This window comes from Aotus nancymaae, unplaced genomic scaffold (assembly GCF_030222135.1).
Source record: "Aotus nancymaae isolate 86718 unplaced genomic scaffold, 86718_ANA_hifiasm-v0.15.2.pri h1tg000067l, whole genome shotgun sequence".
In the NCBI taxonomy this organism is placed as follows: Eukaryota; Metazoa; Chordata; class Mammalia; order Primates; family Aotidae; genus Aotus; species Aotus nancymaae.
In genome coordinates, this window is record NW_026988482.1 from 26,275,280 (window position 1) to 26,297,501 (window position 22,222).

The window sequence follows — 22,222 nt, forward strand, 5'->3', positions numbered from 1 at the left end:
CGCCATCTTGGCTTACTGCAACCTCTACCTCCCCCATTTAAGCAATTCGCATGCTGCAGCCACCCGAGTAGCTGGGATTGCAGGTGTGTGCCACCATGTGTTGCTAACTTGTATTTTTAGAAGAGACAGGGTTTCACCATGTTGGCCAGGCTGGTCTTAAACTCCTGACCTCAAGTGATCCACCTGTGTTGGCCTCCCAAAGTGCTGGGATTACAGGCATAAGCCACTGTGCCCAGCCGGCATTTTTTTCTTTGAAAGACTTGTGCTCCTAAGCAAAACCCTTGGTGATTCTAATGCCTCTTGTCCTCCTCCTAGCACCCCTGCAGTGGACCATGAGTCGGTAATGCCCACTGAGGACCTCTGGGAGCCATGTCAGACGAATCTGCCTCAGGGAGCGATCCAGACCTGGACCCGGACGTGGAGCTGGAGGATGCGGAAGAGGAGGAGGAGGAGGAGGAGGTGGCAGTGGAGGAATGTGACAGGGATGATGAAGAAGACCTGCTGGATGGTAAGTGAGCTCTATTGAGTGACAGAGGTTGCCTTATATTTTCCTCCAATGGAATTTTTGCTGGGAGAGCTTGGTGTTTCCAGTTGGATTTCTTAGGCCATCCATAGTAAGAAGACATAGACTAGGAACTGAGTTGCAATGAACTTAGATGTTCGTTCCTAGGAAATGGATTATTGTTCCTCCACATATGCTTTGTTTTATTGCTGGAAGAACCTTTAGCCGTTAGCTCATCTTTGACGGATGTGTGGACTCACATCCAGAGATTATAGAATGTTGCATACTTGCCCAGGTCATGGAGAAGTCAGTGTCGGAGTCCCTGTGGTAAGACTTTACAGTCAGGAGGCCATGGGCTCTTCAGGTAGACATGAGGGTAACTGTGAGTGGTCTGTAAGTTTTCTGAAATTATACGTTACAATTCTGCTTGTGTGTATGTGAGGGAATTGTATGGGCAGAGATTCTCATACAGGTTCACAATTTCAGAAAGCTCACTGCATTTCCTGCAGTGCTGCTCTACCTCTTGGCCATTCCAGTGACCATAAACTGCTCCTACTGGGAGGGCACCACATCACCATAACTGGTAGGCCCCCTTTTGATGCCTTCTTTTTTTTTTTTTAGACGGAGTTTCGCTCTTGTTACCCAGGCTGGAGTGCAATGGCGCGATCTCGGCTCACCGCAACCTCCGCCTCCTGGGTTCAGGCAATTCTCCTGCCTCAGCCTCTTGAGTAGCTGGGATTACAGGCACGCGCCACCGTGCCCAGCTAATTTTTGTATTTTTAGTAGAGACGGGGTTTCACCATGTTGACCAGGATGGTCTTGATCTCTTGACCTCGTGATCCACCCGCCTTGGCCTCCCAAAGTGCTGGGATTACAGGCTTGAGCCACCGCGCCCGGCTTGATGCCTTCCATTTGGTTTGCTCAGCTCACTCCTCCTTTTCCCTCAGCTTCTTGAAAGGCATTGGACTTTTTCTTTTAATGTTCATTCTAATGTTAGGTCATTTGGCCAGCTACAGGGCTTCTCAATTAATTCCAGCCTTTTATGGCATAGGATTTAGTTGTTTGTATGCTTCCTACTGACTGAGGAATAGGGTTTTTGTCTGTTCATAGCAGACCCCCCTAGTGGAACTGAATGTTGCATTAGATCATCTAATTACTTGAATCTGAAGGAATGTAGGAAAATGTACTCCTACCATTCTCCAGATTCCAGGAAGATGAGCACTGATCCTCTGTCTTTGCTGATGTTTACTATCTTCATTTCTCATTCATCCTAACAGCTGTCATATGGCTTGGGAGTCCATTTGCCCTCCTTTATACTGTCCAGAAATCTCTGCTCCATTTCTGCAGGGAAATGGCCATTCACTTTTATCCGCTTTAATAGCATTTGCTGTCCATTGCTAGCTTATTCAGTTGGAGTCTCATTTCTAGAAAGTAGAATGAATAGAAATAATGGAAGACAGTAATGTTTACTTGGCTCTTACTGTTCCTGAAATGATGTTAGAGTCCCTAGGTGTCAGCATCACTTTTTGCTTTTCATCATTTGGGTTCTCATAATTTTATTTACAGACACCCCTAGAACTCCTATCAGGTTTAGATTGGATTTTAGATGCTTCTGGTGAGTATAATGGATATATACACACTGTCTTCCCTGTTGGCTTCTTGGTATTCTCTTTTCCTTGTAAAATTCTTAATTATTCAAAAATGCATGATAGGCTTCTGTGGACTTTATTATTTATTTAGATATGACAATAATTTAATTATCATTTGTCTCAGAATAGTGTAGCTGTGCAACTGGTTTTTAAAAATATTACTCCTGTGACAGATTAAATTTGGGTTTTAAAAAAGAATATCTACATAATTATCACATTAATACTTTTTAAAAATTTTGAAATGACTTATTTTTATTAAAGTTCAGAGTGATAAACAAACATTCCATTAGGCACTATGTCCTGCTGTGCTCTGCTGGGTTAACTGACTTCTTGGAATTTGACTCAAGGACCATTTTTTATATTTCACTACAGTGTTAAGAGCCACAAAAGTAAAAATGATACTTCTGTTACTTGTGGTGACTTTGACCCTATTTTACCTCTTAAAGCTTTTCTTTTCCTCTCATGTCGAGCACTCTATGCAATTTTCCTGAAAAATCCCAGACCTGCCTATTCCTTTAGTCGTGTCCTTGCTGCTATCCCATAGTCATGGGCAAAGCAGCCAGCTATTTTACCATTAAGAATAGCAATGAAGGCTGGGTGTGGTAGCTCACACCTGTAATTCCAGCCCTTTGGGATGCTGAGGTGGGTGGATCACCTGAGGTTGGGAGTTCAAGACCAGCCTGACCAACATGGAGAAACCCCATATCTACTAAAAATACAAAATTAGCCAGGTGTGGTGGCGCATGCCTGTAATCCCAGCTACTCGGGAGGCTGAGGCAGGAGAATCGCTTGAACCTGAGAGGCGGAGGTTATGGTGAGCCGAGATCACACCATTGCACTTCAGCTTGGGCAACAAGAGCAAACTCTGTCTCAGAACAAAAGAAAACAACAAAAAAAATTAGCAATGAATAATCTGGTCTTAGTTGGTGTCATGTAATGTGGCCCTTTTGTTTTCCTAGAGCAGTGGTTCTCAACCTGGTATGATTTTGCTTCTTAGGGGGCAGTTTATAATGTGTGAAGACATTGGTTGTCAGGATTCTTGGGGGTAGGGTGGGGATGCTACTGTCATCTAGTGGAAAGAGGCTGAGGATGCAACTAAGCACCCTACAATGCATAGAACAGCCCCCAGCCCACCCCAACAATTATCTGGCCCCAGTGTCAATAGTACTGAGATCTGAAAAACCATTTCACAAAGGAAACTTGCTTCAGTCCTTTCTATTTGAAGTTTCATCTGTATTGGATAACCATAGCTTACTTTTGTATTGTTTGTCATAGTTTACACAAGCATGTGAACAATCTTATTCTTTTCACAAACTGTCTTTTGGCTTTGGTGTATTGTGTTTGTTTTCTTTGTAATTTCTACTTTAAAATTTTCTATTTCTTTTGGGTTTATTTTGCCTTTCAGATTTCTTAAGAATGTGCATAGCTCATTAATTTTCAGATGTTTTTCTATGTAAGCATTTAAAGCTTTCTTTTAAACTTCTTAACAATGTGTATAGCTCATTAATTTTTAGATTTTTTTTCTATATAAGCATTTAAAGGTATAATTTTCCCTATAAGCTTCAGCTCCATTCCCCCACAAGCATTTTGACACACTTTATCATACTTAATTGTCTTTTTTTTTTTTTTTTTGAGACAGAGTCTTGCTCTGTCACCCAGGCTGGAGTGCAGTGGTACGATCTCGACTCTGCAACCTCTGCCTCCCAAGTTCAAGCAATTCTCCCACCTCAGCCTCCCGAAGTAGTAGCTGGGATTACAGGCATGTACCACCATGCCTGGTTAATTTTTTGTATTTAATAGAGACAGGGTTTTACCATGTTGGCCAGGCAGGTCTCAAACTCCTGACCTCAGGTGATTTGCCCACCTCAGACTCCTAAAGTGCTGGGATTACGGGTGTGAGCCACCGTGCCTGGCCCATACTTAATTGTCTGGATAATCTTATATGTTAGGTAGGGTAGATACATTTTACAGATGGGGAAACTGAGACCCATAAAGGTGAATGGCTTACTCAGCAAGAAAGTGGCAAAGCTGGACTTTAAGTCTTCAAGGCAGTGCTCCTTTTTCAAACCAATGCTGCTTCTGAGACCATAGATTCTTATAATTCCCTTTCTTGTGATATGTTTGCTTTCCTTCCTAGTTTGTGCTTTGAGGGAAGAAGGTGATTGCTGATATTGTTGAGCAGAGATGGAAGGACAGTTAGAAGTAACAGCATTAATAAGTCAAAGTAGAAGGGAAAGTATGGCAAATGCTAAGGAGTGAAGAGCTGTCTTATTTGTTAATGCATTGGACACATTAGGGGGATCACCAGAGTGAGACTGGAGAGATGACCTGTGGTCAGATCGTGGAGTAGTTTAGAATTTGTTTTGTAGGCAACACAGAATTGATGGTGCTTTTACTGAGGAGCGTTCATCAGACCTTTGACTTTAGGAATGTTACTCTAGCACCTTATCAAAGACATGGCCTATAGACAGGGAGGATCAATTAGGTCTGTAGTAGAACTTTATGGAAAATGGTAATAAGGATTGGAACTGTTTGGGTCAGTTAACCACACAGGAGGAGTAAATGGTCAGACTTGTTGCATTGGATTTTATAGGACTTGGTGACTTACTGTATTTGTAGGCAGATTGAAGAGGGATAGGTAAAAGCCTAGGAAGAGGATGAGATCTTTTACAAAGGTGAGATTAACAGGATAGGGAGTGGAAGGGGGAGTTAAAGATATTTTTGGCTTTGCTACAATAAGTCAGGGCATTGTTTCCTCCTTGATATTGACCTTTGTATGTTGAATAGTGGGATATGAGTGCAAGAACTGGTTATTATAGAACACTGAGGTTCGGCTGTTGGAAAACGGCTCCATGACTTTGTCTTCAAACCAACCTGCAAATGAGGAGAAGCTAGTGCTTTTTTGTTTATAACATGTTAGAGGACTCATGACATGTTGTGAGACATTTTAGATTTGGTTTTTCATCTCCCTCTTTTTCTTTTCTCCTGATATCTGTGCTTAGCTTTCTTTGTTCTTTTGGAATGGTAGGGAATGTTGGGTGTTAACACCTTTGGGGTCTGTTATTAAAGGTAGAGGTTCAAAATTTGATGCCTCTGGGATTGGTTTTCCTTATGTAATGGTTTTTCTTTCTTTCACTCATTCATTCTTTTTCTTTGAGACAGGGTCTCACCCAGGGTCGCCTAGACTGGAGTTTAGTGGTGTGATCATGACTCACTGCAGCCCCCCAGGCTCAGGTGATCCTCCTACCTTAGCCTCTCAGGTAGCTGAGACGACAGGGGTGCGTCACCATGCCCAGCTAATTTTCAAAATTAAAAGAAAAAATTATTTATTTACTTTATTTTATTTTGATATGGATTCTCACTCATTTGCCCAGGCTGGAGTGTAGTGGAGTGATCTCGGCTCACTGCAACCTCTGCCTCCCGGTTCAAGTGATTCTCCTGCCTCAGTCTCACGAGTGGCTGGGATTACAGGCATGTGCCACCATACTTGGCTAATTTTTGTGTTTTTTTTTTTTTTTTTTCAGTAGAGACTGGGTTTTACCATGTTGACCAGGCTGGTCTTGAACTTCTGACTGCAAATAATCTACCCACCTCAACTTCCCAAAGTGCTGGAATTACAGGCTTTTTAAACATTTTTTTTTAAATGGAGATAGGGTCTCTCTATGTTGCCCAGGCTGCTTTTGAACTCCTGGGCTCAAGCAGTCCTTTTAGCTTGGCCTCCCAAAGTGCTAGGATTACAGGTGTGAGCCCACGCCTGGCCTAGCTAATTTTTTTTTTTTTGCAGAGACAGGGTTTTATCATGTTGTCCAGGCTGGTCTCCAAACTCCTGGCCTCATTTATTTACTTATTTTATTTATTTATTTATTTTTTTGAGATGGAGTCTCACTCTTTTGCCCAGGCTACAGTACAGTGGTGTGATCTCAGCTCACTGCAACTTCTGCTTTCCAGTTTCAGCCTCCTGAATAGCTGGGATTGCAGGAGCCCGCCACCACACCCAGCTAATTTTAGTGTTTATAGTAGAGACGGGTTTTCACCATGTTGGCCAGGCTGATCTCAAACTCCTGACCTTGTGATCCTCCTGCCTTGGCCTGCCAAAGTGCGGGGATTAAGCGTGAGCCACCATGCCCGGCCCAGCCTTTATTTTAAAAAGTTTATTTCCAGTTGCTGCTTAATGTATATTCCAGTGGATGTGAAAGTCTGAATGGTTGATACATGTTGCAGGTAAAGTCATATGTTTTTGTGGCTTTGTAAAGGGATTTTCCAGTGTATTGCTGTTTTATTGGGACATTTATTTCCTTGATGTCACTTCACTGTTTTTTGTTTTGTTTTCTTTTCTGAGATAGTCTCATTCTGTCGTCCAGGCTGGAGTACAGGGGCACAATCTTGGCTCACTGCAACCTCCGCCTCCCCAGTTCAAGCAATACTCCTGCCTGAACCTCCTGAGCTGGCATTACAGATGCACACCACCATACTCGGCTAATTTTTTGTATTTTTAGTAGAGACAGGGTTTCACCATGTTGGCTGGGCTGGTCTCAAACTCCTGACCTGAAGTGATCCACCCATCTTGGCCTCCCAAAGCACTGGGATTACAGGCATGAGCCACAGTGCCTGTCCTCACTTCACTCTTTAAGCATGCAGTAGACTCTTCCTTAATGGTTGATGGCTCTGTCAACTGTCTGTGATAGGGAGCCCAGACCAAGAGAGATGTCCAAGGGTCTGTCAGTCTGTACAAATGGCAACAATCCTAATATTATTTCTCCAAAGTAGTTTCTTATCCTTCTGCAACAGGGAAACATGGGAGAAAAATAACCAGAAGAAACTTGGGCTTGAATATGCACTAAAGGTTGGAGGGTAAAGGAGACTCTTAGAATTTAATATGTTTTCTTTGTTTAAGAAGAACTTCACGTGTCCTATTTATTCAGATTTATGGATCTAGTTCCTAGTTTCACTCCAGATTTTCAGTTATTTTCCAGATATATATCAAATCGTAGTTAATAATGAGATTCCCCTCTCCACTACCTCTTGCATTTCTTTTAGGTTACCCTTTTATTTACATGGATATTTGCAAGGAAAAGCCAGATGTCCCAATTCTTTTCCTCCAGTGCTTTTACTTTCTTGCCTGTGCTAGTTTATTTGGTCTTTGGTTCTCCAAGAAGGTATCCTGGGCCACCACCATTCTTTTCTTCTGAGAACACACTGCTCATCGAAACTGTTTGGCTTACATTGTGGATAGCCACGTTTGGCTAAGACAAGAGTAGGGCTTTTCTTAAGAATTTTGTTGTAAAACAAATCAAAGCCCAGGCCAGAAACTACAGACATAAGTAACTTACTGGTTATTGTAAGAATGATTGTTATTTTCCAACTTAATTCCTCCATTTGGTTGGGTGTAACTGGGAGTTTATGGAGCTTTAGGGTGAACTTGACAAACTTGTTGGAATGTCAGTTTTATTGGAAGATTGGTGAAGTGGTGTCAAGGTTAGGAGGTTCGGTACTTTAACTGGTAAGGAATTTAAGTGATTTCTTTTTTTTTTTTTGGAGACAGAGTGCAGTGGTGCAATCTTGGCTCACCGCAACCTCTGCCTCCTGGATTCAAGCGATTGTCCTGCCTCAGCCTCCTGAGTAGGTGGGATTATGGGTGCATGCCACCATGTCTAGCTAATTTTTGTATTTTTAGTAGAGACGGGGTTTCATCATGTTGGTCAGGCTGGTCTCAAACTCCTGACCTTGTGATCCACCAGCCTTGGCCTCCCAAAGTGCTGGGATTACAGGAGTGAGCCACTGTACCTGACCTTAAATGTTTTTTATAATGAAAATTATGACATAGAAATCAGAATTCACATACATTTTTAAAGATGAAGTAAAATATTTTAGCCAGGTGTGGTGGCTCACGCCTATAATTCCAGCACCTTGGGAGGCCGAGGCAGGCGGTTTACCTGAGGTCGAGAGTTAGAGACCAGCCTGGCCAACATGGCGAAAGCCCATCTCTACTAAAAATACAAAAATTAGCTGGGTGTGGTGGCAGGTGCCTGTAGTCCCAGCTACTTGGGAGGCTGAAGAATGAGAATCCCTTGAACCTGAGAAGCAGAGTTTGCAGTGAGCTGAGATCATGCCATTGCACTCCAGCCTGGGTGAGAGAGCAAGACTCTCTCTCAAAAAAAAAAAAAGAGAGAACTAGGGTGGGCACTGGACCTGGGAGGCGCACGGCTGTAAGCCAGACTAAAAGAAACTTCAGGGTGCCCGGAGTGCCAGGTGGCAGCAAGTGGTGGACTTTTCTGCGGGGCCTTTAGGATTTGCAGCTCCAGGAAGCGAGACGTCGAAGCTGCCACCCAAACCAGTCAAACCAGGTCAAGTTAAAGTCTTCAGAGTGCTGTATACGTTTGAACCCAGAACTCCAGATGAATTATACTTTGAGGAAGGTGATGCTATCTCATTACTGACATGAGCAATACCATTTGGTGGAAAGGCACCTCCAAAGGCAGGACTGGACTAATTCCAAGCAACTATGTGGCTGAGCAGGCAGAATCCATTGACTATCCATTGCATGAAGCAGCAAAAAGAGGCAACTTGAGCTGGTTGAGAGAATGTTTGGACAACAGAGTGGGCGTAAATGGCTTAGACAAAGCTGGAAGCACTGTCTTATACTGGGCTTGCCATGGGGGTCACAAAGATATAGTGGAAATGCTATTTACTCAACCAAATATTGAACTGAATCAGCAGAACAAGTTGGGAGACACAGCTTTGCATGCTGCTGCCTGGAAGGGTTATGCAGATATTGTCCAGTTGCTTCTAGCAAAAGGTGCTAGAACAGACTTAAGAAACAATGAGAAGAAACTGGCCTTCGACATGGCTACCAATGCTGCCTGTGCATCTCTTCTGGAAAAGAAACAGGGAACAGATGCAGTCCGAACATTAAGCAATGCTGAGGACTATCTGGATGATGAAGACTCAGATTAATTCCTTTTTGGAGCTTTGCGATCTAAAACTTCTGTTGCTTTTGCCATTCCAAAACTTTGACTTTGCCAGAAGAGTGTTGGTAACTCTAAAGGAAAAGTATACATGAACACGGCAGTGTTGCACTATGTTCGAGTAGAGAATGTAAATGAATTGTTCTCACCTTTGGTTTGCCAATAAGTGACTGGATTCTTGGCTGTAGGAAATACATTTATGTTCACCAGAGTAGAACAAGAAGAGATTATTTCTATTTATCAAGCTAAAGGAATTTTAAGAATTTTTTTCTTTAAAACAAATCAGGATTTTTTTTTTTTTATTTAGTTAAAGTGCTTTACCTCAAGGGTTGAGATATTTTGAATGGATTTTTCAAGGGGGGAAAATGCTTATTATAATTATAAACCAAAATACTTAACAGAAAATCGTCAGCTATTCTGACAAAAATAAACATTTCGAGAGACTTAAAAAAAAAAAAAAGAGAGAAATAAGATATTTTTTCAAATAAACATTGGAGTAAGATTTGAGTGTTTGGGTGGTGCCCCAAGAGTCCCAAAGGGAAGAGAATATTTTCTCTTGGCATTTTTTAGGACCCCTCGGGTGGAAAAGTTTGAAAAGCACTAGTTTAAGTTAATCAAGGTCTGGTCACCAGACTGACTTGTCGGGTACATCTTTAGAACATATAGATCTTCTTTTCTTCATTTTATTCTTGTGTATTTTACATGGCATATCAGGATACTAGGTTATGTAATTGCAGCTAGTTACATGGCATGATTAGTCCTTTCTAGAACTTGTGTTGTAGCCATCTTGTTGACAAAAAGCCAGTTTCCTTGTTAACTTTGGCCTCAGGCTGACCCCCTTAATCATGGACCACTGGGTAAGGAAAGCTGGTTTCCTTCTCAAACCCTGGGCTTCTGATTCTTCTGTAGGGAGTTTGCTTTTGTTTTTTTCTCTGACCCCCTTCTGTTCTCTTTGCTTGCAATTTGAAGAATCGGGTAATTGTTGTAAGCAAAGGCCTTATGTGAGAATAAATTTGCTTGTTTAAAAATCAGGAAATTAGGTCAGGTAATCCTGTAATCCCGGCACTTTTGGAGGATGAGGCAGGCGAATCACTTGAGCCCAGGAGTTTGAGACCAGCCTCGGCAACATAGTGAGACCTCATCTCTAAAAAAAATACAAAAAATTAGCTGGGCATGGTGGTGTTTTACTGTAGTCCCAACTACTTGGGAGGCTGAGGTAGGAGGATTGTTTGAGTCCAGGAGGTTGAGACTGCAGTAAGTTGTGATCCCGCCACTGTACTCCAGCCTGCGTGACAAAGTGAGACCCTATCTCAAAAAAAAAAAAAAAATGCTGGGTGCAGTGGCTCATGCCTGTAATCCCAGCACTTTGGGAGACCAAGGCAGGTGGATTACTTGAGGTCAGGAGTTTGAGACCAACCTGGCCAGCATGGTGAAACCCCATCTCAACTAAAAATACAAAATTTAGCCAGGCATGGTGGTACGTGCCTGTGGTCCCAGCTACTTGGGGGGCTGAGGCAGGAGAATTGCTTGAACCCAGGAGGTTGAGGTTGCAGTCAGCCAAGATCTTACCACTGCACTCCAGCACTCCAGCCTGGGTGACCGAGTGAGGCTCCATCTCTAAATAAATAGATAGACAGACAGACAGACAGACAGACACACTGACTGACTGACTGATTGAAGCCTGGGTAACAGAGTGAGGCTCCATCTCTAAATAAATAAATAGATAGATGACAGAGTGAGGCTCCATCTCTACTTAAATATATAGATAGATAGGTAGACAGACAGACTGACTCAAGCCTGGGTGACAGAGTGAGGCTCCATCTCTAAATAAATAGATAGATAGGTAGATAGATAAAATATATTCTCTCTCTCTCTCTGTGTGTGTGTGTATATATATATATATGCACACATATATATATGAAGAAAAAGAAAAAAATCAGGAAATTAGAGACCATTGTGGCTAGAGTATAGAGTTAGTTGTCTAGCAGAGGGCAGCAGTGCCTGGAATGAGATAGGCAAGGGACCTGGGCATGTAGGGCCAGTGTTGAGACATGCCCAGAACCCTGGTTTTATTTGCTTGTGTTCTAACAGGTGTTATTTGAGACTCTCGCTGTGAGTTCTGGACATATCAGTAAATAACAACAGTCTGCAGGAAAAGTCACACTTTCTAAGTAGCTGGAAGCAGAAAAAGTATAGGGGAACCCCCAGAGTTTTAGCTAAGATCGGAATAGGTAGTTTTTTGTGTCATAAAGAATTGCCTCTGAGAGGAGTAGTTTCAGCAATCCAATTGGAATCCTAGCCAATATTTTCCTCCCTCCTGTGGAAACCCAGGGCCCAACACCAGGCAGCATAGGTCATGGAGATTATAGTTTTTACCATTTATTATGGCCTGTCATATTAAGCATTCCTGTTTTGAACCCAGATTTTCTTTTCTTAAAAATAGCTTCAAATAAATGTTATGAACCCCGTGATTTCCTAATGTCCTAGATCATTCTTTGGAAAATATGTCTGGAGTCGGGATAGTATTTCAAAATTTATAATACCAAACTCCTTATTGACCCTGTCCTCCCACTCTTTTTGGGGACAGAGTCTCACTCTGTCTCTTAGGCTGGAGTGCAGTGGTACATTCATGTCTCACGGCAGCCTTCACCTCCTGGGTTCAAGTGATTCTCCTGCCTCGGCCTCCTAAGTAGCTGGGACTACAGGTACAAGCCACCATGCCCAACTAATTTGTTTTCATTTTTTATAGAGATAAAGTCTCATTATGTTGCACAGGCTGGTCTTGAACTCAAGTGATCTGCCTGCCTCAGCCTCTCCAAGTGCTGGGATTACAGATTTGAGCCTGTAATTTAACAATCACTTTCTGAATATGAGTAATATGTGCTTATTACAGAAAAATTGCAAGAATAGTATAGTGAACACTTACATCCTGATAATTTACAACCACCAGGTGACATTAGCCACATGTGCTTTATCCCTCCCTTCCCCCATATGCATACATACATGTGCATGTACAGGTACATAAACACTTTTTTTCTGACCCATTTGAGAGTTAGTTGTAGACGTCAAGCTTTTTACCCCTAAATACTTCAGCTTGTCTTTCCTAAGAAGAAAGGCATTTTCCTTTGTAATTATAGTACAATTATTTCATCAAGGGAATTTTTCAATTTTTTATTGGTATATGAGGGAATATATTTCCTTGTATTATGTCATATACATTCACATTTTTTATCAGTTGTCCTAATAATGTCTTTTTTGTGTGTCTGATCCAAGATGTAGTCAGGGATCACTGTTATGCTTAGTTGTTATATTTGTTACATCTCTTTAGTCTGTTTTGTTCTAGAACGAGGACTGACAGACTATAACCCATGTACTAGTCACTTGTTTTGATAGAGTTTTAGTAGGACACAGCCATGCTCATTCATTTACTTAATTGCCTGTGGCTGCTTTTGTGCTACAGTGACAAAGTTAGGTAGTGTGACAGAGATTGTTTGCCTATAAAGCCTGAAATATTTACCATCTGATCCTTTTTTTTTTTTTTGAGATGGAGTTTCACTCTTGTTGCCCAGGCTGGAGTGCAGTGGTATGATCTCAGCTCACTGCAACCTCCACCTCTCAGGTTCAAGCAGTTCTCCTGCCTCAGCCCGCTGAGTAGCTGGGATTACAGGCATGTGCCACCACACTCAACTAATTTTGTGTTTTTAGTAGAGATAGGGTTTCTCCATGTTGGTCAGGCTGGTCTTGAACTCCCGATCTCAGGTGATCTGCCTGGCTCAGCCTCCCAAAGTGTTGGGATTACAGGTGTGAGCCACTGCACCAGGCCTTTATTTTATTTTATTTCTTTGAGATGGAGTATTGCTCTCGTTGCTCAGGCTGGAGTGCAGTGGCACAATCCCGAAATCTTGGCTCACTGTGACCTCTGCCTCCAGGGTTCAAGTGATTCTCTTGCCTCGGCCTTTCAAGTAGCTGGGATTACAGGCATGCTCCACCATGCCTGACTAATTTTTTGTATTTAGTAGAGACACGGTTTCACCATGTTGGTCAGGCTGGTTGTGAACTCCTGACCTCAGGTGATCCACCGGCCTCCCAAAGTGCTGAGATTACAGGCACCTGGCCCATCTGATCCTTAAAGAATAAATGTTCCAACCCTTATTCCAGAATGGTTCAAAAGCATGTTTTCCCTCTCTCATGACATTAATATTTTTTGAAAAATTTTTCCTTTAGAACATTTCCCAGTTTTTTTTCCCCTAGAATATTCCTCAATTTGGACTTGCCTGATTGTTCCTCATGATTAGATTTTACAGGCGTGAGCCACTGTGCCCAGCTTGGCTAATTTTTAAATTTTTTGTAGTGATGGCATCTCATTATTTTGCTCAGGCTGGTCTTGAACTCCTGGGCTCAAGGGATCCTCCTGCCTTGGCCTCCCAAAGTGCTGGGATTATAGGTAAGCCATTATGGCCAGATCTAAGTTTTTTTTTTTTACAGTTTTTTTCCCCATGTAATATATTCCACTGAGGCTGTGTAGTCAGAGTACTATATTAAAAATTACTTGGCCGGGCGCGGTGGCTCAAGCCTGTAATCCCAGCACTTTGGGAGGCCGAGGCGGGTGGATCACAAGGTCAAGAGATCGAGACCATCTTGGTCAACATGGTGAAACCCCGTCTCTACTAATACAAAAAAATTAGCTGGGCACGGTGGCGCGTGCCTGTAATCCCAGCTACTCAGGAGGCTGAGGCAGGAGAATTGCCTGAACCCAGGAGGCGGAGATTGCGGTGAGCCGGGATCGCGCCATTGCGCTCCAGCCTGGGTATCAAGAGCGAAACTCCGTCTCAAAAAAAAAAAATTACTTGGGGCCGGGCATGGTGGCTCATGTCTGTAATCCCAGCACTTTGGGAGGCCGAGGTAGGAGGATCACTTGAGGCCAAGTGTTCGAGACTAGCCTAGTCAACATTGTTAATTCCCATCTCTACTATGAGATTGGTACAAAAGTAATTGCGGTTTTTGCCCTTTTTTAAAAAAAACCATGAAATTAGCCAGGTATGGTGGCTCACACCTGCAATCCCAGCAATCCCAGCTACTTGGGAAGCTGAGGCAGGAGAATTGCTTGAACTTGGGAAATGCAGGTTGTAGTGAGCCAAGATTGCACCACTGCATTCCAGCTGGAGTGACAGAGCAAGACTCTCTCAAAAAAAAAAAAAAAAAGTTAGTTGGATTTTTAAATGTTTTTTTCCCATTTTCCCTACCTTTATTCAGGTTTGATTGTATGCTACTTATATAAAACTAATAAAAAGATAATGATCATATGTGTCACCCCTGAAAGTTTTTCTTACACCCATTTAAAGTCCTTCTTTCCTCTCCCTGCCCCAATCCTATCCCTAGAGAACCACTAAGCTGCTTTCTGTCATTGATTGGTTTGTATTTTCTAGACTTTTAATATAAATGGAATCATATGACGTATTATCTCTTGGTCTCTCACTCTCTTTTGGAAAAACTCTAAAACCATGTTATTCCCCTGCTCTCATACCACTACAACAACAATCATCACCACAGAAGACTTCTGGTGACCAAATGTGTGGAGATTTCTCCCTACCACCAAGCAAGCAATTAATTCTGCAGTAGATGTCAGCTAGGTGTCCTCCAAATCAATTCTAACACTATCCACCTTGAGATAATGTCAGATCCCACTATGTCAGATAGTGTCGGATCTATTTAAGTACTCAGTCCCAAGGCTGCCCCCCAACATACACGTGTTGATAGGCTTTATATTGGGGTTCTCATGAATCCCTTTTTGGGTTCAATTAATTTGCTGGAACCACTCACAGAATTCAGAGAAACACGTTTACTGGTTTATTATAACGGATATTACAAAGGATACAGATGAGGAGATGCTAGGATAAGGGATTAGAGAAGGGATGCAGAGCTTCTATACCTCCCCTTTATGTGACACCCTGCAGAAGCCTCGGCGTGTTCAGCTATCCATAAATTCTCCAAACCCAGTCCTCTAGGGTTTGTTGTTGTTTGTTTGTTTGAGACAGAGTCTCACACTGTCACCCAGGCTGCAGTGCAGTCGTGCAATCTTGGCTCACTGTAGTCTCTCTTCCCCGGATTTAACCAGTTCTCCTGCCTCAGCCTCCCGCGTAGCTGAGATTACAGGTGTGCGCCACCACGCCCAGCTAATTTTTGTATTTTTTAGTAGAGATGGGGTTTCACCATGTTGGCCAGGCTGGTCTTGACCTCCTGGCCTCAGTTGATCCACCCTCCTCAGCCTCCCAAAGTGTTGGGGTTACAGGCGTGAGCCATCCCTTCTAGGTTTTTTGTTTTTTTTTTTAGACAGAGTCTTGCTCTGTTGCCCAGGCTGGAGTTCAGTGGCCTGATGATCTTGGCTCACTGCAACCTCCACCTCCTGGGTTTAAGCAATTATCTGCCTCAGCCTCCCAAGTAGCTGGGATTACAGGCACATGCCACCACACCTAGCTAATTTTTGTATTTTTAGTACAGATGAGGTTTCACTATCTTGACCAAGGTGGTCTTGACCCCCTGGCCTCAGGTGATGCACCCTACTGGGCCTCCCAAAGTGCTGGCATTACAGGCATGACACCTTGCCTATCTTCTCTAGGGTTTTTTTTTTTTTTTTTGAGATGGAGTTTCGCTCTTGTTACCCAGGCTGGAGTGCAGTGGCGCCATCTTGGCTCACCGCAACCTCCGCCTCCTGGTTTCAGGCAATTCTCCTGCCTCAGCCTCCTGAGTAGCTGGGATTACAGGCACGCGCCACCATGCCCAGCTAATTTTTTGTATTTTTAGTAGAGACGGGGTTTCACCATGTTGACCAGGATGGTCTCGATCTCTTGACCTCGTGATCCACCCACGTCGGCCTCCCAAAGTGCTGGGATTACAGGCGTGAGCCACCGCGCCCGGCTTCTCTAGGGTTTTTATGGAAGCTTCACATCAGTATTACTTCCCCCAGTGTATGGTCTTATGACCCACAATTAGAAAAGGGGCTTGGAATATTAAGAGTCCTGCCCTGGGGCAGGTGAAAGGATGGCAGGAGTAGGTCAGAGAGATTTCCTGAAGTCTACCCCAAGGCCTAACACATGTACCATTATAACAAAAGACTGTAACAAATACTGTGGGAGTTAAAAGCCAAGAACTGTGGAGGAGAACCAATATATATATATGGCTATATATACATCATGGATATTTTAGGCATAATACCACACTCTTACTCTTTCTGTCATTCTCTTGCTCTTTTTCTTTCTCTCGGGAGTTCTGGCTTTCACTCAGTGTAATTATTTTGAGATTCATTCTTGTATGTTTGAATAGGTCATTCCTTTTCATTACTCAGTAGCATTCCACTTTATGGATATATATTCCAATTTATTTATCCATTTCTTTCTTTCTTTCTTTTTTTTTTGAGACAGAGTCTCGCTCTGTCACCCAGGATGGAGTGCAGTGGTGCAGTCTCAGCTTACTGCAACCTCTGCCTCAGCCTCCTGAGTAGCTGGGATTATAGACACCTGCCACGACGCCTGGCTAATCTTTTGTATTTTTAATAGAGACAGAGTTTCACTATGTTGACCAGGCTGGTCTTGAACTCCTGACCTCAAGTGATCCACCCTCCTTGGCATCCCAAAGTTCTGGGATTGCAGGTGTGAGCCACTGCACCTAGCCTCATTTTCTTTTTTCTTTTTTTTTGGCCAGGAGTTTTTTTTTCTTCTTTGTTTTCTATTACAAATAAACCCACTATGAACATTCATGTACAAATCTTTGTGGGGCATGTGCTTTCATTTTGCTTAGATAATGGATTCTGTCACACTACTGACTATCCACATCATGGTCTTGAAGACATGGAATAGGATAAAACTGAAAATAGAAGTTAGTGGCATTTTGCTAGAGATCTCTCTTTAGATGAACCATTATCATTCAATGAATAAGGTTATTCATCTGTCTGTGAATGTACGTGACTACTCTCCAGCCCGCAGATTACCATGATGTATCGGACTATCAGAACTAACTTTGTCAAATGTGTTAGTTTAAATTAAGTTCTTCTTAGGTAGGTACCTGGTAGTTAAGAGTCTGCTTGGAGTCATAGTTGCTTAAAAAGCTGTGTGTCACTGCCTAAAACAATGGCATGTCTCGGCCAGGTGTGGTGGCTCACGCCTGTAATCCCAGCATTTTGGGCGAATCCCCAGGTCAGGAGTTTGAGACCAGCCTGGCCAACATGGTGAACCCCTGTTTCTACTAAAAAAAAAATACAAAAATTAGTTGGATGTGGTGGTGTGTACCTGTAATCTCAGCTACACAAGAGGCTGAGGCAGGAGAATCCCTGGAACCTGGGAGGCAGAGGCTGCACTGAGCCAAGATCTCACCACTGCACTCCAGTCTGGGCAACAGAGCGAAAAGAGAAATGGCATGTCTCACAGACCAGGGGGCATTAGGAAAGTAGTAACAGTGTGTGAGACCATCAGAGGAAAGAGATACATTCATTCAGTCATTCAATAGTAATTATTGCACACCTACTCTTTGCCGCACATTGACACGGGCATTGGGAATGGGGAACAAAAATGGCGTAAGTGTTATGAAGAAAGGGAGACTCAATAATGTCTGTGGTGGTGCTTTTATTTTTTTTTTGGAGACAGAGCTCACTGCAGCCTTGAACTCCTGGGCTTAAGGAATCCACCTGCCTTAGCTTCAAAGTACCTAGGACTACAGGTGCATACCACCACTACAGCTAATTTTAAAAATATTTTTAGTAGAGCGGCTGGGCCTAATGGCTTATGCCTGTAATCCAAGCACGTTGGGACACTGAGGCAGGATTGCTTGAGGGCAGGAGTTCGAGACCAGTCTAGGCAACATAGTGAGACCTCATCACTACTACTACTACTACTACAAAAAAGAGCCAGGCATGGCATTAAGTACCTGTAGTCCTAGTTGCTTAGGAGGCTGAGGTGGAAGGATCACTTGAGCCAGGAGGTTGAGGCTGCAGTGAGTCATCTTTGTGCCACTGCACTCCAGCCTGACTGACAAAGTGAGACTTTGTCTCAAAAAATAAATAGGCTGGGCACAGTGGCTTACTCATGCCTATAATCCCAACAGTTTGGGAGGCCGAGGCAGGTGGATCACTTGAAGTCAGGAGTTTGAGATCAGCCTGGCCAACAAGGTAAAACCCCATCTCTACTAAAAAAAATACAAAAATTAGCCATTAATGGTGGTAGGCATCTGTAATTCCAGCTACTCGGGAGGCTGAGGCAGGAGAATCACTTGAACTTGGGAGCAGAGGTTGCAGTAAGCCAAGATTGTGCCGTTGTACTCCTGCTTGGGCGACAGCGAGACTCTGCCTCAAAATAAATAAATAATAGGGAGTCTCTGAGCCTACCCTGGCTTGGAAGTCTGCCCAAAAAATAAATAAGTAAATAAATAATACTTAAATAATTTTTTGGGTAGAGGTGGGATCTTGCTTTGTTGCCCAGGCTAGTCTTAAACTCCTGGCCTTAAGCGGTACTCCCACCTCAGCCTTCCAAATGATAGGCGTGAGCCACTACATCTGAGGGAAGTAAGTGGACTAGCCAGGTGGTTATCTAGGGAAAAGATATTGTAGGCAAGTGGAATAGCAAGAGCTATTAGAGAGTTTGGGCAGAGGAGTGACACAATCTGACTTTTAAAAGATTATTCTGGCTGATATAGAGATTACTGCCTGTATAGGAGATAAGGGATAAAGCAGGGAGACCAGCTAGGAAGATATTGCAGAAATCTAAGCAGGCGGTGATGATAGCTTGGTGGAAGTGGTGAAAGTAGTTGGATTCTGGATATGTTTTGAAGGTAGAGATGATAGGATTTGTTGGTCAAATGGATATAGATTGTATGAGAGAAATGAGGGATGAATTCCATGGTTTTGGACTGATAAGCTGGAAGATGCCATTTTCTGAGCTTGGAAAGATTGTTGAGAAGGTACAGATGAGGAGCAGATAGGAGTTTGGTTTTGGAATTTATAGTTTAGGTTTGTAATCCATCTAGAATTGATTTTTATGATATGAGATAGGGATTGAGGTTCCTCCTCCTTTGCCCCCGTATGGTTATCTAATTGATCCAGCACTTGCATTGCATTTTTGTTGTACCCTTTGTAAACCAAAATATAGTACATGTGTGGATCTGAACTCTCTATTTTGTTCCCACATAGCTTTCAGGGAAATAGGAATAGAGGGGAGATAGTGCAGCATAGTGGCTTAGAGCATGGACTTTGTAGACAAATCAACCACCTGGAATCAAATCCTATCTTTACTCCTTAGGGCTTTGTGAGGTAAATGCCAGCATCTGTAAAATGGAAACAAAGCGTGATCTCCTTAATAGGGTTGTTTGATGACTGAATTAGTTAATGTTCCTAATGTGACTCTAAATAGCTGAAGATGGATAATAAGCATTGCTGATGGGCTGGACTCAGTGCTCTTGTAGAAGTGACTGGAGTAGTTGTTGGATGGCCTTGGACATGACTAGGGATACAGTGGGGTTCCTCTCTAGCAGGGCTCACCACAGACTTGGGACTGGGGCTATAGGCAATAGTTGTTCTGCCAACCCTCCTGAAGGGAAGGTGGTTAAGTATTTTTTGAATTGTTATCTTCTGAAGTCTTCCAGTGGTCTTCTTTTTTCTTTTTGAAATGGAGTATCACTGCCCAGGCTGGAGTGCAGTGGCATGATCTCGGCTCATTGCAACCTCCACCTCCCAGGTTAAAGTGATTTTCCTGCCTCAGCCTCCTGAGTAGCTGGGATTACAGGCGTGAGCCACCATGCCTGGCTAATTTTTTTTTTTTTTGAGACTGAGTCTTGCTGTGTTGCCCAGGCTGGAGTGCAGAGGCACAATCTCCACCCACTACAACCTCTGCCTCCCGGGTTCAAGTGATTCTTCTGCCTCAGCCTCCCCAGTAGCTGAGATTACAGGTACCCACCACCAGGCCCAGTTAATTTTTGTATTTTTAGTAGAGATGGGGTTTCACCATGTTGGCCAGGCTGATCTCAAACTTCTGACCTCAAGTGATCTACCTGCCTCAGCCTCCCAAAGTGCTGAGATTACAGGCATGAGCCACTGTGCCTGGCCTTCTAGTTGCTTTTGATACAATTTAGAATGCAGAAACAAGATGGATTTGCTTTTAATTTATATTTGCTTTAATTTGATTTTTTTTTTTTTACGAGATGGAGTTTTGCTCTTATTGCCCAGGCTGGAGTGCAGTGGTGCGATCTTTGCTCAGTGCAGCCTCTGCCTTCCAGGTTCCAGGGATTCTCCTGCCTCAGCCTCCTGAGTACGTGGGATTACAGGCGCCCGCCACCATACCCAGCTAATTTTATAGTGTTAGTAGAGATGGGATTTCACCATGTTGGTCAGGCTAGTCTCGAGCTCCTGACCTCAGGTGATACACCTGCCTCGGCCTCCCAAAGTTCTCGGATTACAGGCGGAGTCACTGTGCCCAGCCTGAATTTTATGTGTTTTAAATACATCTAGTTTCTCAAACAGTAATTTATAATTAGAGACAGCAGCAACTATTGACTTTCTCTCTTCAGCTTTACTGGTAGGCACTACAGTGTGGCAATGTTGGGCACACATGAATAAAGGGGAAGGAACCTAGAGAAAGCTTTCTGGAGGAATAACCATTAAACTGAAACCTGAGAACATGAATTAAGTCATTCGAATCTAACTGTTGGATAAAGAGGTGGGGAAAGAAGGACACAGCATCAGCAAAGGCCCAGAGACCAGTGAGAGCACTGTGATTTTTGAGGCTGGAAACCATGGAGCAGAAGCTGTGTGGGTGAAAGTGGTTGGAGGTAGGTAGTTGGTGGTCAGAGAGAAGGCTAGAGGTGAGCAATCAAAAGAGTCCTTAAGCATTTTAGATTTTATCCTAAGCACAAAAGGAATAGGTTTAGTGTCTTAAAAGATCCTGGGTGGGTGAAGACTGACATAGTCAAATTCAGAAAGCTTAAACGCTCTACATTGTGGGTTGGAGAGGAAGCAAGTTAGGAGGCAGGGAGACTCCGTGGAGGTTGGTGTAGGAATCCAGACCAGATAGTAGCAATGATATGGAGAGGAGTGGCCTGGGATACTTAGGTATACTCTTTTTTTTTTTTTTTTTAAGGTATACTCTTTCGGTACAGAGTCCATGATGGACATGAGAAGAGAAAAGGCAAGGATGAGATATTTTTTTCCTTGATGGTGACATTGTGGAATGTAGGGCCTTGGGAGAGCCACTGCCAAATGCTCTTCTAGCTTAGAGACTTTGCACTATGTTTTAGCAACTCTTTTATTTTTATTTATTTATTTATTTTTATTTTTATTTTTTGAGACGGAGTTTCGCTCTTGTTACCCAGGCTGGAGTGCAATGGTGCTATCTCGGCTCACCGCAACCTCTGCCTCCTGGTTTCAGGCAATTCTCCTGCCTCAGCCTCCTGAGTAGCTGGGATTACAGGCACGCGCCACCATGCCCAGCCAATTTTTTGTATTTTTAGTAGAGACAGGGTTTCACCATGTTGACCAGGATGGTCTTGATCTGTTGACCTCGTGATCCACCCGCCTCGGCCTCCCAAAGTGCTGGGATTACAGGCGTGAGCCACCTCGCCCAGCCCAGCAACTCTTAATTGTTCGTTTTTTTTTGAGACAGAGTTTCATTCTTGTTGCCCAGGCTGAAGTGTAACGTGCAATCTTGGCTCACTGCAACCTCCCCCTCCCGGGTTCAAGCGATTCTCCTGCCTCAGCCTCCCTAGTAGCTGGGATTACAGGCATGCGCCACTGTGCCTGGCTAATTTTGTATTTTTAGTAGAGACAGGGTTTCTCCATGTTGGTCAGGCTGGTCTCAAACTCCTGATCTCAGGTGATCTGCCCGCCTCGGCCTCCCAAAGTGCTAGGATTACAGGCCTGAGCCACCACACTCGGCCTAATTATTCCTTTCTTTTCACCCATCAGGAAGCAACATTACAGCGTGGTCCCAGATAGATACATATTTTCTTAGAATTTTCTATGACCCTATGGAAAAAGTTTGGTTTATTTTATATGTATGTATGTATTTATTTATTTATTTTGAGATGGAGTCTCCCTCTGTCACCTGTTGCCAGGCTGGAGTGCAGTGGTG

General features: G+C 43.3%; 2 protein-coding genes across 3 annotated transcripts in view; both read left to right on the forward strand.

Moving 5' to 3' along the window:
• Positions 1–22,222, forward strand: part of RAD54L2 (RAD54 like 2) — a 110,995-nt gene that overhangs the window by 35,333 nt on the left and 53,440 nt on the right. For both annotated transcript variants that reach the window (XM_012460624.2, XM_012460623.2), the window contains exon 2: positions 316–508. In XM_012460624.2, the coding sequence (XP_012316047.1) occupies positions 370–508 (139 nt within the window). In that variant the 5' untranslated portion in view covers positions 316–369. The remainder of the gene's footprint in view (positions 1–315; positions 509–22,222) is intronic.
• On the forward strand, positions 8,399–10,334 carry LOC105722875 (osteoclast-stimulating factor 1-like). The gene has a single exon (XM_064366791.1). It carries the CDS (start codon positions 8,590–8,592, stop codon positions 9,103–9,105), a length of 516 nt encoding a protein of 171 aa, XP_064222861.1. The 5' UTR covers positions 8,399–8,589; the 3' UTR covers positions 9,106–10,334.